The sequence below is a fragment of the Equus asinus genome, chromosome 8 (assembly GCF_041296235.1).
Source record: "Equus asinus isolate D_3611 breed Donkey chromosome 8, EquAss-T2T_v2, whole genome shotgun sequence".
NCBI lineage: Eukaryota > Metazoa > Chordata > Mammalia > Perissodactyla > Equidae > Equus > Equus asinus.
The window spans coordinates 79,312,934-79,326,601 of NC_091797.1; the positions used below are offsets into that span (position 1 = coordinate 79,312,934).

A 13,668-nucleotide genomic window follows, 5' to 3' on the forward strand; every position below is an offset into this window, starting at 1 on the left:
CTCTGAGGAGGTGACCTTTAAGCTGAGACATAGATAATGAGAAGGTGTCAGCCACGTGAGGATCGAGAAGGAGAGCATTCCAGGCAGCAAATGCAAAGACTCATTTTTTCCTTCTGCAAATACTGACTCTGTTCCCGGCCCTGTGCCCAATGGTTCACAGCAGTGAATAAGACAGTCACAGCCCTTGCTCTGGTGGGGCCCTCAATCCGGCAGGATGGGAAGTCATTAGCTAGGCAACTGCACAAATGATTAACTGATGGCAGATGTGCTAAGGGCTCCAAAGAAGAGGAGCATCTACCAGGAGGAGGTGTCCAGGGCAGGGACTGAGTCTCTTCTCCTCCGTAGGCTCAACGCCTAGCCCAGACACACACAATAAGTGTTCGGGAAATGTTTGTTGAATGACTGAATGAATGTTCTCTTGGTTCCTTCAGCCACCCTGGGTGCCCTGGAGTTCAGCCTTCTCTATGACCAGGACAACAGCTCCCTGCACTGCACCATCATAAAGGCCAAGGTGGGTGCGGGGGCCGAGCTGGGGACCACTCAGGCTCTCTGGCATGACTAAGGGACTCAGGGAGGGCATGGGGGACTAGGCCTAGCTCCTGTCTGTTGCTTTATCCATCTGTGACAGTGACAGTGATGAGAAGAGGGCAAAAATTAGCCACGGGGGGCCAGCCCAGGGGTGCAGCAGTTAAGTGCGCATGTTCTGCTTCGGCGGCCCGGGGTTCGCTGGTTCAGATCCCGGGTGCAGACATGGCACTGCTTGGCAAGCCATGCTGTGGTAGGTGTCCCACATATAAAGTAGAGAAAGATGGGCACGGATGTTAACTCAGGGCCAGTCTTCCTCAGCAAGAAAGAGGAGGATTGGCAGAAGTTAACTCAGGGCTAATCTTCCTCAAAAAAAAATTAGCCACGGCTGATTCCTTTGTGGGGGAACTTCCTTGGGGGATGGTCCCACAGGGGTTTCACTTAACTGCAGCTGCCTCCCGAGAGTGGAGACAGCCAGCTTCAAGAGCCGGGATCTGCCCAGCCCCGTCCACGGCCTCTGGAGGGGACCACAGAGGTGCCGCCGGGAGGCAGTGACAGCCTGACTGACAGTGACATGCCCTCCGAAAGGCTCCTTCTGCTGATGTGGCTGTGGAGCCGGAGCGCGGCCTGTTGTTGCAGACACAGGGACACTAACGTGGGCGTCCGAGGGGCGGGAAAGGCACACCCGGGTGGAAGGGCGTCTCCACACTGCAGCCTCCGGGGGACTGAGCCGGCTCAACTGCAGACCCCCAGGAAAGCTGGATGATGCCAGTGCAATCCCAGGACGTAACGGACTAGGAGTCCCCACACCCCAAGTCTGGTCCCTGTAGAAGAACATCCAAGACTCAGGAACCAGACTTCCTGGGTTCAAAGACCAGCTCCGCTGCTCCCAGCTGTGTGACCTGGGGGAAGCTGCTTCACCTCTCTGTGCCTCAGTGTGCCCATTTCTAAACTGAGGATAATAAGAGTGCCTCTCCCACAAGGATGACTGTATTAAAAGTGAGGTGGCCCCAGGTGCCAGCTTGCCCAGGACAGTCCCCAGCCATGCTGTTGCCTTGCTGGAATAATTAAGAGCTCCCCCTGCCACTCATAAAATGTCCCCGTTTGGATGATAAATGAGGCGTAAAATGTGTAACACAACTCCCAGATCAAGACACCTCCTGGCCCCCGTCACTTCTTCAGTGAGCATTTATTGTGCACCTGCTGTGTGTGTGTGTCACTGTGGCGAGCGCTTAGACGCATTTCCCGCCCCCCTAGAACACAGGGAGTGGGCCACACGCTGTCCTGTGCCTTCTTCACGGGGCCCTCTGAGGTCGGGGTCACTGTTAGCTCCGCTGTACAGAGGGGAAAGCTGAGGCTCAGAGAGCGAGAACTGGGTCTGCGTCCAGTGGAACAGTCTCGCTCTGCGCGCTAACCACTCCTTCACGCGGTCTCCTCCTCCAGCTCCAGGAACAGGGGAAAGGACCCCATTAGCCCCCGGGGACAGGGTACGGAAAGCTCAATGTTCGCGGGTGGGGCTGGTAACAGAGACAGAAAAGTGGGCTGGGTGAGAGACATTAGGGAGTCCTAGTAACTGATAAACCAAGCGAGCGGGCCCCGCCCAGGGACATTCAAAATGTGTAAAGATGCGGTGTCCACCCATTGGCAACCTCACAATCCAAACGTTCATTCCAGAACCATCTATCAATGCCTGCTCCGTCCAAGGCCCCACCCCAGACCCTGGGATGCAGCGTGAGCCAGAGCAGGCCCTGCCCACGTGGACTGTCATTGGGGAAATTGGGGACCGGAGAATTTCCTGACTGTTATACACCCTCTAGAACTTTCTACAGACTATTTTGTCCCATTTAATCTTCACAACAACCTATAAGGAAGGTTCTGTCATCGTTCCCATTTTACACACGGGGAAACTGAGGCACGGAGCCATTGAGTGACTGCACCACACATCGAGGAAGTGGTGCAGCTGAGACTTGAACCCATATAGTCCGGCTCAAAAGCCTGTGCCCTTACCCACTAGCCTCCCCTGCCAGCTCCCTCCTTTGCCCCCCATCTTGTGGCTCCTCTTCCGCCCAGCGGTAGAAACATCGTTCACTCTCCTTGTGCCAGGTCAGAGCTCAGCCTTCACAGCTGCGATCTTGCTTAATCCTCTGAGAACCCCAAGAAGCAGGGCTGCATGGGCCCCATTGAACAGATGAGGAAACTGAGGCCCCCAGCGGCCACAGGACACAACAAGTGGGATCCGGGATTAGCACTGTGAGAGGGGACAGTGGGAGCCCAAGGCGGGACCCCTGCCTCGCCCGGGGCGTAGGGGGTGGGCAGGGTGTATCTGAGCCTTGGGAATTCTGGAGTTGCTCCTGTTAACAACCCCCACTTAGCTCCCACCCCGGACAAACTCCCCTCCCCTACGGGGTCCATTTGAGCTCATCTCAGCCATCTGAGGGGCCGGGAACTGACTGATCCCCATCACACGGATGGAGACGCTGAGGTCTCAGAGTGAGGCCTCCTTTCCCTTGGCTCCCATCCTCTCCCACCCTTCCTATTCTGACGCAGCTCCTCCCACCCCAGCAATGACAGTCCAACCTTGATGGAGCGCTCGCTCTGAGCCAGGCACTGTGCCACGCACTTAACAGGCGAAATCATGTTTCAGTCTCACCACTCCTCGAAGCGGGTACTGTTCTCATCCCGTTTGACAGGTGAGGAACATGAGGCTCAGAGAGGTGAAGAAACTTACCTAAGGTCACACAGCCAGGAAGTGACATGGCCAGGCTTTAAACCCTGTCTGCCTGATGCACAATACTGCATTTCCCTTCTCGTTGGAGGAGGAAGCACACAGGGTGTCCCAATGAGCAGGACAGGTGCCAGGGGCTGTGCCTCTTTGCCTGTGACAGCTGAGCACCCGGCCCTCCCGGGGCCCTCATGCCATTGCCTTTTCTCTTGCAGGGACTGAAGCCTATGGATTCCAATGGCTTGGCCGATCCCTATGTCAAGCTGCACCTCCTCCCGGGAGCCAGCAAGGTACCATATGGCCTGGATGGCCTCTAGGCAAGGTTCCCAGCTCGGAGCCTAAAATAGCCCTATCTGCCCCCAAGCCCCTCCTCCCTGAGCGGAGGTGGAGTGCGGGGTGGGCCAGGAGTGGTTCTCCTTCAAGGGGCCGGGGCTCTGCTCCTTTCTTCAACCCAGAAACCTGACATCTGGGTCGCTGCCAAAGGCAGGAGGGAGGCAATCGCCCTAATTGCACCCTCCACCTGCTCAAATACCCTCAGTGGCTCCCCAGGGCTGACCACGGTCCTCCCCCCCCCACCCCGTTTACGTCCCAACCAGACACTCCTCGTGTCTCAGTAGAAACGAAGGGCTCTCTCCAGGCTTTAGGGCTGAGCGCTGGAGATAAGTTCTGTCACTGAGAGAGAATGTTCCCACGTCCCGCCCTCCTTTCCCTCTGCTTCCTGCTGGCCTGCAGATCACCACTGGGCTCGGGGGCAGGGGGACGAGGGGAAGTGGGGTTCACTCTCCTCTCTGGATTGACCCACTCAGAGCACACAGCTGGGAAGGGAGCTGCCTTTTTTGGGTTTTATTTTTTGCGTTGTGTTAACTGGACGTGAATGTCTTAGAAACAAGGGTGACCACACACTTGGTTCCATGAGCTCGGGAAAACACCGTTAAAAATCTCTACAAGTATCAAGTGCCCCTGAAGGAGGACACCCGTGTGTGCATGCGCATGCACGCTTTCTTTCTTTCTTTGGATCGAGGGAAGACAGGCCCTCGCCTGGTCATGGCTAAACTGAAGGGCTTGCCCACGGCTCCTTCTAAATCCCCAGTGCCGTCTGCTTCTCCTTGAGACTCTCTGCTTTGCTCCCCTCTAAATGCAAACTTGCTTTGTCAAAGAGTCCAATGAGTCATTTACATGTTAGTATGAATTAGATTTGTCACCAGGCCACCTCTTCTGAGTCTAGTGCATTTCTAGCATTCTCTCTTAGAGTAAAATGAAAAACTTGGTCCCCTCTAAGGAATTTCAGGCATGGAGGATGCTATTTGGGGAAACAGAAGGAACCATCCCAACACCCCCAGAAATTGTCCCTTCACTGCCCAGGAGTGGGTGCTCTTATTTCTGCCTTCCTGGCCTGTAAATGATATTTTTGTTCTCAAAGGAAGATGGCTCTGCTTTCTAATCTTAGTGGAAAGTTCAGAGAGAGAGCCCAGTGCGTGGAGGGAGGGGTGGCCCAGTGTCCTGCATTGGTGATGGCAGTAGCTGTCACCCTAGAGGGTGTCCCCCACTTGTTGAGACCATGCATTTGGGAGAAACTCAGCCCTGGACACTTCTGAGGGGAGTGGACCCCTAATTTACCCATCTACCCCAAATCAGCCCAAAAGACAGGGCTGCAGGGCTGGCTCCCCACCGAGGCGGGTGTCTGTCCGTCTGTCTCTCTGGCTGTAGTCCAACAAGCTTCGTACGAAAACCCTGCGGAACACCCGGAACCCTGTCTGGAATGAGACTCTCGTCTATCACGGCATCACGGATGAGGACATGCAGAGGAAGACACTTAGGTAACTACAGGGCAGCTGGGCAGAGCGGGGACTGAGGCCGGGCAGACCGAGACACGCGCAGCTCCCGGGGCCACCCTTGAAAAAGTTCTCTGTCTTTGAGATTTAATCCTAGAAGCATCACTACCATATCAAAACCAGTGATGATCCTTAAGTCATTGGAGACACTTTGCCCTGCAGAAGGATGGCGTGGGTTCCACCCCCATCTGTGGGGTGCAGACAACTTCTTTCTCCAGTCTCTGCAGGGTGGGCTCAGCCCCAAGGGTGTTCTGGCCCTTCTGGAACTTTCACCATTGTTCAACAAACGTTGATGGCTGAGGAGTGAGGTGCCATTAGTCCCCCAGACGGCCTCCCATGCCTTGGGGGTACAAGTCCTTTCTTCCCCTTTGCATATGTCAGGGTCAGTCGTGCCTTGACCGGTCCTTCTGGCCTCCTGAGGGACCTTTCTCGGGACCTGCCCTGTCTGCCTCTGGTCTACTCAGTGCTCTGCAATGTCAGTGACGAAGGACAATACGGTGTTTTAGGATTCAAGGACACCCGGACTCAAATCCTTATTCTGCCTCTTACTGGGGAAAAATTATTCAACCTCTCTGGGCCCCAGCTTCCTCTCTAAAGTGGGAAACTCAGGGGCCAGCCCCGGGGCCGAGTGGTTAAGTCCGTGCGCTGTGTTGTGGCAGCCCAGGGTTTCGCCAGTTCAGATCCTGGGCACGGACATGGCGCCGCTCATCAGGCTATGCTGACATGGCACCCCACGTAGCACAACTAGAGGGACCCACAACTAGAATATACACTATGTACTGGGGGGCTTTGGGGAGAAGAAAAAAAATAAAGAAATATTGGCAACAGATGTTAGCTCTGGCACCAATCTGAAAAAAATAAAGTGGGAAATTCAGATGTTTTAGGGGAAGAAAAATTAATTGAGAAGAAGTCAGGTAAGTTCCTAGACCAGTTTTGCAAAAGATGATGCTCAAATGGCCATAAAGTTTATAAAAAGGAGACTCCACTAATCATCAGGGAAATGGAAATTAACACTTCAAGGACATACTATTGCCACTCAGAAAGGCTAAGACTAAAGGCTGGCTAAATCAAATTTAGGGAGAATGAAGAGCAACCGGAACTTGCGTAAACCGCTGGTCTGAGTATAACCTGCAGAACCACTTTGGAAAAACATTTAGAAGTTTCTACTGAAGCTGACCTTATGCACAGTCCGTGAGTCAACATCCTACTCCAGGGAAGATCCCCAGTAGAAATATGTGCACGAGGATAAGAAAAGATGCGAACATCAATGTTCCATAGCAGCTTTATTTATAATAACCCTAAACTCGGAATAGGTCAAAACCAAATGCCCATCAGTAGCATAATTATGGTCTCTTGATGCAATGGAATACTATACAGCAGTGAAAAGGACAAATTACTGTAGACGTGGATGAGTCTCACAGACATAATGTTGAGCAAAATAAGCCAAACATAAAAGAGTGTATACCATCCAGTTCCATTTATGTGAAGGTCAAAAACAGGACAATGGATCCATGGGGCCAGAGGTCAAAGATAGTGGTTATCTTTGAGGGAGGTATTGACTAGGAGGGGTCATGAGGGTCTTCTGGACGCTGGAATGTTCTATATCTTGACGGGTTGTGGTTACATGGGTATATGAATTTGCAAAAATTTAAGTGGCTATAAACTTGAGATTTGTGCACCTTACTGCTTCTAAATTATCCCTCAACAAGGAGGAAATAAAAAGTACCTGGCCAGTACTCAATAATAGGAAACTGAAATACTCCTATTCACATTCCACATTCCTTGCCAGCATCAATCACAGCTCTTGGTACATGGTAGAAGCTTAATAAATGCTCTTCTTTCTCTCTCCATCTGTTATGTTGACCACAGGATCTCTGTTTGTGATGAGGACAAATTTGGCCATAATGAGTTTATTGGTGAGACCAGATTCTCGCTCAAGAAACTGAAGCCCAACCAGAGGAAGAATTTCAACATCTGTCTGGAGCGAGTGATCCCGGTGAATGGCTTTGCCCCGAGGGCTCCGTGGCGGGAGAGGAGTTTGGGAGGTGCTGCCTTCTCTGGGCCTGCAAAGGGGAGATAGGTCTGGAGGGTGCAGCAGCAGAGGGACGACGGTAGCTGTCGAGGGGAGGGTGGAGATTTTGGGTCAGAACATCGGGGCTGCATCCTGGCTCTGCCCTTCCCTTCCCAACCCTGTGTTGGCATCACTTCTCTGAATGTAGGGTCCTCTTTGGTAAAACTGGGAAAGGCAGTGTGGTGTGGCAGGGTGGCCTGCCTGGGTTCAGAGTCCAACTCGGCCACTTCCCTGCTCCCTGGCCTTGGCCAAGGGACTGAACCATTCTGAGCCTCAGTTTTGCTTGTCTGTAAAATGGCTGTTATAATAGTACCCACCTCATAGGAGGGTTGTGTGCAAGACATAATCAGCACAGAACCTAGTACATAATAAGCACTCAAAAATTAACCGTTGTTCTCCTGGGAAAGAATACTGCCTTACCCACCTGTCAGTCATGAGGTCACAGAGCCCCACGCAGATGAACAGGAGGCAGGATAGCGTGGTGCTTAAGAGCATGGGCTCTGGTGCCAGACTCCCTGGGTTTGAATCCTGGCTCTGCCACATACAGTATAGCCTGAGGCAAATTACTTAACCTCTCTGGGCCTCTGTTTTCTCATCTGTAAAATGGGATAATGTAGTGCCGATCTGATGGGGTCTTTTAAGGATTAAATGTGAGTGCATATAAAGCGTTAGAAGTGTTCCTGTTAGATGCAGTACTCGCCTTCTGAGAAAGAACGAGGACCAAATCGAGGTTCTCCAATTGGCCTACACCTCAGAATCAACTGGAGATTTTAAAATCAGAGCTTTCCACACTCCAATTTGTGGAGATTTCTCCTTGAAATTGTTGATGTAGGTGGGCACCAGCCTTCTGCAATTTGAGAGATAATCTAAGTTGCCCTTTTTTACATATGGGCCACCTTGGGCCCAGAGAGGGGAGCAGGTCGCCAGGGTCACCCCACGAGTCCGTGGCTATGCTCTTGGGCGCCAGCCAGAGCCCAGCTCTCCTGCAGCCACCAGTGCGCCTGCTCCCCCCGGCCATCGGGCCAGCTCCCCACGGGGAAGCAACGGGGAGTGGGAGGGGAAATCCTGCGGCATCCCCCCAGCAGATGGCCGGCCCGGGGAGGGACTATCTGTGTGCCACGCCATATTTTTATAGCACAGGCGAAGGAACGAGACACATAAGGAAAACTGCACGGAGGGATTTACCCCGAATGCCAGGCTCCAAATAAATCATTGCAGACACCCTAGGAGGGAAGCGTTTCCTCTGCGTCTTTGCCGCAGCTGGTTCCTCGGGCTCCTTCTTCCTTCCCTCACTCAGAGAGTCCAGTTGGTCAGGAAGTGGCCAGGCCCCGCCCTGGAGCATCAGCTCCTCGGTCTGCCCCTCTCGCTGTGATGGACGCAGCCAGCACCAGAGGCACGGAGATGGCCAGACAGGCAGCGGCCGCAGAACTCTGCTCGTCATATTCTTGTGCTCTTTGCCTTTAACCCTCCTACCACCGATTCCTCCCATATGCCCGGCCAAGGTCAGGGGTCTTGTGAGAGCTCTCCCCTCCCCCCCAGACCTCAGTTTTCCTCATCTCTAAAGTGGGGAAGCTGGATTTAACCAGTGGTTTTCACATTGTGTCCCCCCAGAGCCTTAGAGTCCCACAGAAGGACCTTGTGCGTGAGGGACACCAGGATCAATAAATAATTGGGGTGGGGGGAAAGCAGCTGGTGGGCCAAACCCCAGGACCCCTGCATCACTTCAACCAGAGTGGGTGAAATCCTATCTGCTTTATATAGGGGATGCTTTGCAACTTATTGGCTGTGTGGCCTTGGGCAAGTGGCTTAACCACTCAGACCCTCAGTGTCGTCATCTGTAAAACAGAGATAGTAATACAGCATACATCATAGGCTATTGTGCATTAGTGTCTGTCAAATGTTTAGCGTTATATAAATTTTCACTGTAAGGGAGAAAGCTAGCCTCAGTAGCTTGGAGAACCCACCCTCATGGCTCTGGATGCTGATGGAGGCGTGCAGGGTTTCTGGTCCTTCTTGTGTCGGGAGGTGAGCCCCATAGACAATGTTCTCTTCCCTTTCTGTCTCCTTTAAGATGAAGCGTGCTGGGACCACCGGGGCAGCCCGAGGAATGGCCCTTTATGAGGAGGAGGTGAGCACTGAGGGTGCTGAAGCCACAGTCGGGGTCTGCCCATCTCCCTTTTCTCTCCCTCCCCGGCCCCTTCCCCACTCTTTCTCCTCAAACCACCTTCCTGTTGGTTCACCAGGAGAGATGCCCTTGCCCCAGGCCCTAGAACATGAGACCAGGTGGGTGCTCTTCACACCTGGAGCCCCCAGGGTGGGGGAAGCCCCACGCTCTCACTCCCGGGACACACCCTTGAGTTTCTCGGCCTTGTTGGCAGATCCTCTGCGGGCAGCTCTGCAGGAACAGGGCAAGGCCACACTCCCTCTGTGGGGGATGCAGGGCAGGCTCTTTGAGCTGTGTGTCTGGCAGAGGCTGGGGTTGGGCTGCACATCCACGCCCTCAGCCTGGGTCCCTCGTCCGACCCCACTTCTGAGAGGACTGGTTGGGTCACGGGAGTCTGAACTCAGAGTCGGGCTGGAACCAGGGTCAAGCTCAACCTGTGATCAGAGCCAGTCAGTCCACGTCTAAGTCAGGTGAAGCCACTGGTCCCATGTCCCTGGGGCCGGTCCCCTTGGCTTCCACCGTCTGCTCCTCCCTGGAGGCTGCTGTCAGTGGTTCTGGTTGCGCCTGCGCTGGCCCAGCTCCTCCTACCTCACACGGGCTCTTCCCCAGTGCCCGCCATCCGCATTGCCGGGTCCCCGCCCCTTCCTAGGCCCACACGCCCTCTTCTACTGCAGCAGGTGGAGCGTATTGGTGACATAGAGGAACGCGGCAAGATCCTGGTGTCCCTTATGTACAGCACCCAGCAGGGAGGCCTCATTGTGGGCATCATACGCTGTGTGCACCTGGCCGCCATGGACGCCAATGGCTACTCAGATCCATTCGTCAAGCTGTAAGTCAATGCCTTGGGACCATGAACAGGCCCCAGAGAGGGTCCTAGACCCTTGCAAGGGGACAACCAGAGAACTTCCCTAAGATCATTGTACACTGAGGCCCAGAGAAACAAAGGAACCTACCCAAGGTCACACAGTGAGATGGATGCCCAGGACTGGCTGGATGGTGAGAATGGGGCACAGTCAGGCTGGTGTGTCACTCACCCATAGGAGCAGTTTTGTGGCTCTGTCCCTCCTGTGGGAGAGGGGCGGTCAGCAAGTTGCAGTAGCCCCATCTGAAGCCATTTGGAATCAGCGACACACCCCTCCAGCTGTCCAGAGCCACCACGAAAGAGGCAGTCTGACTTTTTCCAGATTCAGTCTGGAAATGCTCCAAGACGAGACCGTAGACAAGCCCAGCAGCTTGTCCGTCAGTTTCACGCTCAGGTTCAAAGTTGCATAGCAGGTGACAGCTTGAATCAGAATTCAAGTGTCCCAGCTCTTAGGAGTTTTTAGCCCACTTTATTTATTTGCCCAGAAGATATTGACTGAGTACCTACTATGTGCCAGGCATTGTGCAAAGGCCCAGGGGTTGAAAGTAGAGTGAGTAGGGAGCGGGGTGAAGAGCATGACACAGGATTTGGCTAGACTGAGGCAGGGACCCAACCAACACACTCTAGAGGCCACATCAAGGATTTTGAACTTTACCCTGAGGTCAAAGGGAAGCTACTGGATAATTTTCACCAGAGGAGAGACAGTAATCACATTTGCATCTTCTCCTTTTTGTCTGCACTCGTGGCATCTCCCCAGGAGTTGGGGGCAGCCTAAGGGGTGATGGATGGTGAAGTGCCAGGCTCCGCCATCCAGGCTCTCAGTTTGATCCATTGTGAGAAAGCACTGGCTAAGAGCACAGACTCCAGAGGCAACAGCTGGGTTCAGTCCCAGCTGTGTGACTTTAGGCACGTGTCTCAACTTCTCTGGACCCTCAGTCCTTGTATGTAAAATGGGTGGTGGTTCTACCATCTAGGGTTTGTTGAGGATTAAGTACACCTAGGGTGCTTAGTGCAGCGCCTGGCATCAAGTGGATGCTCTGATGCACACTGGTCATTATGATGTTGATTCGCTTTCCAACTTGTTTGGAAGGACACTGGAAGGAGCCTTTGGGGTCATCAAGGGGCTGTTGTTACTCATTAAACCCCATCCATAGAAGCCTCTTGTGTCTCCTCTCAGCTGGCTGAAACCAGACATGGGAAAGAAGGCCAAACACAAGACTCAAATTAAGAAGAAAACCTTGAATCCTGAATTTAACGAGGTAAGGCTGACCCATTTTTGTCATACTTTGGGGTATTTCCTGTATGTGAGAGAGGAACAAACTCCCTACTAGAATGTTATAAAGCACATTGAAAGAACTTTTTCTCATAGATCACCTTGAATTATCTAAAGGAGAGGTAACGAGTTCCTTGTCACCAGAGGGAATCAAGTCTAAGACAAAAGCCAACAGATTAAGAATGTCATAAGGAGGAAGCTGCTTCTGGGGAGGGATGGAATTAAATCATCTCCGATATCTTTACCAATTCTAGTAGTCTATAATACTGGAATTTGAGAAAATAAATAAAGGCAGTGGTGCCCTTTACCATACCCCTACTCAGCGCTGTCCTGTCCTTCTCCTTACTCCCCTTGTCTATCCAGTGCATCAGGTCCTGCTAACACTGTCTACATACCCACTGAATGTGCCCCTTCCTCTGTGTTCTCACTGTTACTGCTTTAGCTCGGATCCTGGCATTTCACGCCTGGACTATTGCAGTAAACTCCTGAGTCACTTCCCTGTGCTTGATCCATCCTCTACAGAAGCAGGAGCTTTCTAAATCATGCATCTGCATTTGTCACCCCTTTGCTTAATCCAACAATGGCTCCCTAACTTTGTGACAATCAAGCCCTTTCAAACTCACCTCCCACCCCTGCCCCATGTCACACACACCCCTTTCTCAAGTCACACTAAACTCAGTGCAGGCCCTTGGCACACCTCTCAGCCTCTGCATCTGCTCCTCCTTTTTCCTGGGCTTCTCTCTCTCTCCTTTCCTCTCTAGCAAACTCCTAGCCATCCCTCAAGACTCCGTGTGGGTGCTGACCCCTGCCGATACGCTTCCTCTGTGCATCCAGGCTTTGTGCGTCCCTCCGTCCTGTGCGGTCCCTCTGGATTTCAATTATCTGTTGACAAGCGTGTCAGAGACTAGGGGTCCAGAAATATCTGTTGAACTAAGAGAGGGTCGAATAAAGGAAAGTGTGGAAAAAGAGATGAGTTCTAAGCTAACCCGTATATGTGGTTCCCTTCTCAAATATCCCAAAATAAAGAGAAAGAAGAAATGCACACAGGCACCGTGAAAGACACCAGTCCTGGCCCGGACCCCATCCCTCAGCCTCACTCCACGCCCAGGGCAGACATTCTTCCATGTTTTAATCTCCATGCCCTGCCCTGGAGCAGCCCTGGGCGCTATCCCAGCGCTGAATTCTCCCTTCTTGGTCCCCGCCCTTAGAGATCTGTGTTGGGTCAGAGCCAGCTAGTACTGGTTTTCAGCAAATGTTACAAAGTGAGAAAGGGAAGCTACAATACGGTGTGTTGGTGTTGTTTCATTTCTTAACAACATCCGCCCACGTGTGCGTAGGCGGGGAAGGTACTATGTCAACAGAGCCCAGAGCAGTTGCTGGCTGGCAATCGCTGGCTGGTCAGCGCAGCCCTCGGATTCCCAGCTCCATCTCTCAGCTGGACCTCTGGTTTCCTAACTCTGACTCAAGAATTTGAGTAAGAAGCCACTTCCTGCTGTCCTGCTCTCCCCTCTCCTAGAGTCGGAACACATCACAAAAGCAGAACTCCACATAGCCAAGAAACTCATTAGCAATGGAGAAAATAAGAACTGAGACCAGATACCGTATCTCAGAGCAGTCTGGCGCACAAATATTGTAATCTGTTGGTCCCCAGGTTTTTGAGCATGTGGGGAAATGCACACACTGTGGGTGAGGAAGCAAGCTGGTCCAGCTTCTGAAGGGAAGTTTGTCAAAACACTTCAAAACCTTAAAATTTTTTAATTTAAATTCCATTTATTTCGGCAACAGGTAATATAGTCACATATTTGAAAAATTCCAAATGCGCCAAAGGATATCCACTTAACATCCCCTCCTTTGCCAGCCTCCAGCACCCACTTCTTTGCTTCTGAAGCACAATATTATCCATTTCCAGGATTTATATAAATACACACAAAGCAAATATGTGTGTGGCCGGCTTTCTTATTGTACACAAATAGCATCAAAGTATGTACCCACTGTTCTCCACCTGAAAATTTTGCAAACTCAGGAAAACACTTCTTGGAATTTATCCTAAATAAATCATCGTGGATGGACGCAATGACTTAGCCACAAGGGTGCCTTTTATCATATCATTTATGGCAGTAAAACATTGGAAACAAGCTAGATACTCATCTGTTGGGCATTAGGCTCTGAGATAGCCACACGGTTATTAAATGAAGCCATCGGAATGGTGATGCTTGCTA

The 13,668-nt window shown here is 52.2% G+C and overlaps 1 protein-coding gene across 4 annotated transcripts in view; it reads left to right on the forward strand.

Moving 5' to 3' along the window:
* RPH3A (rabphilin 3A) overlaps positions 1-13,668 on the forward strand; it is a 255,820-nt gene that overhangs the window by 238,358 nt on the left and 3,794 nt on the right. For all 4 annotated transcript variants that reach the window (XM_070516106.1, XM_070516107.1, XM_044775847.2 and 1 more), the window contains 7 exons: positions 432-511; positions 3,463-3,537; positions 4,955-5,064; positions 6,949-7,075; positions 9,222-9,278; positions 9,989-10,143; positions 11,354-11,435. In XM_070516106.1, coding sequence (XP_070372207.1) covers positions 432-511; positions 3,463-3,537; positions 4,955-5,064; positions 6,949-7,075; positions 9,222-9,278; positions 9,989-10,143; positions 11,354-11,435 — 686 coding nt within the window. The remainder of the gene's footprint in view (positions 1-431; positions 512-3,462; positions 3,538-4,954; positions 5,065-6,948; positions 7,076-9,221; positions 9,279-9,988; positions 10,144-11,353; positions 11,436-13,668) is intronic.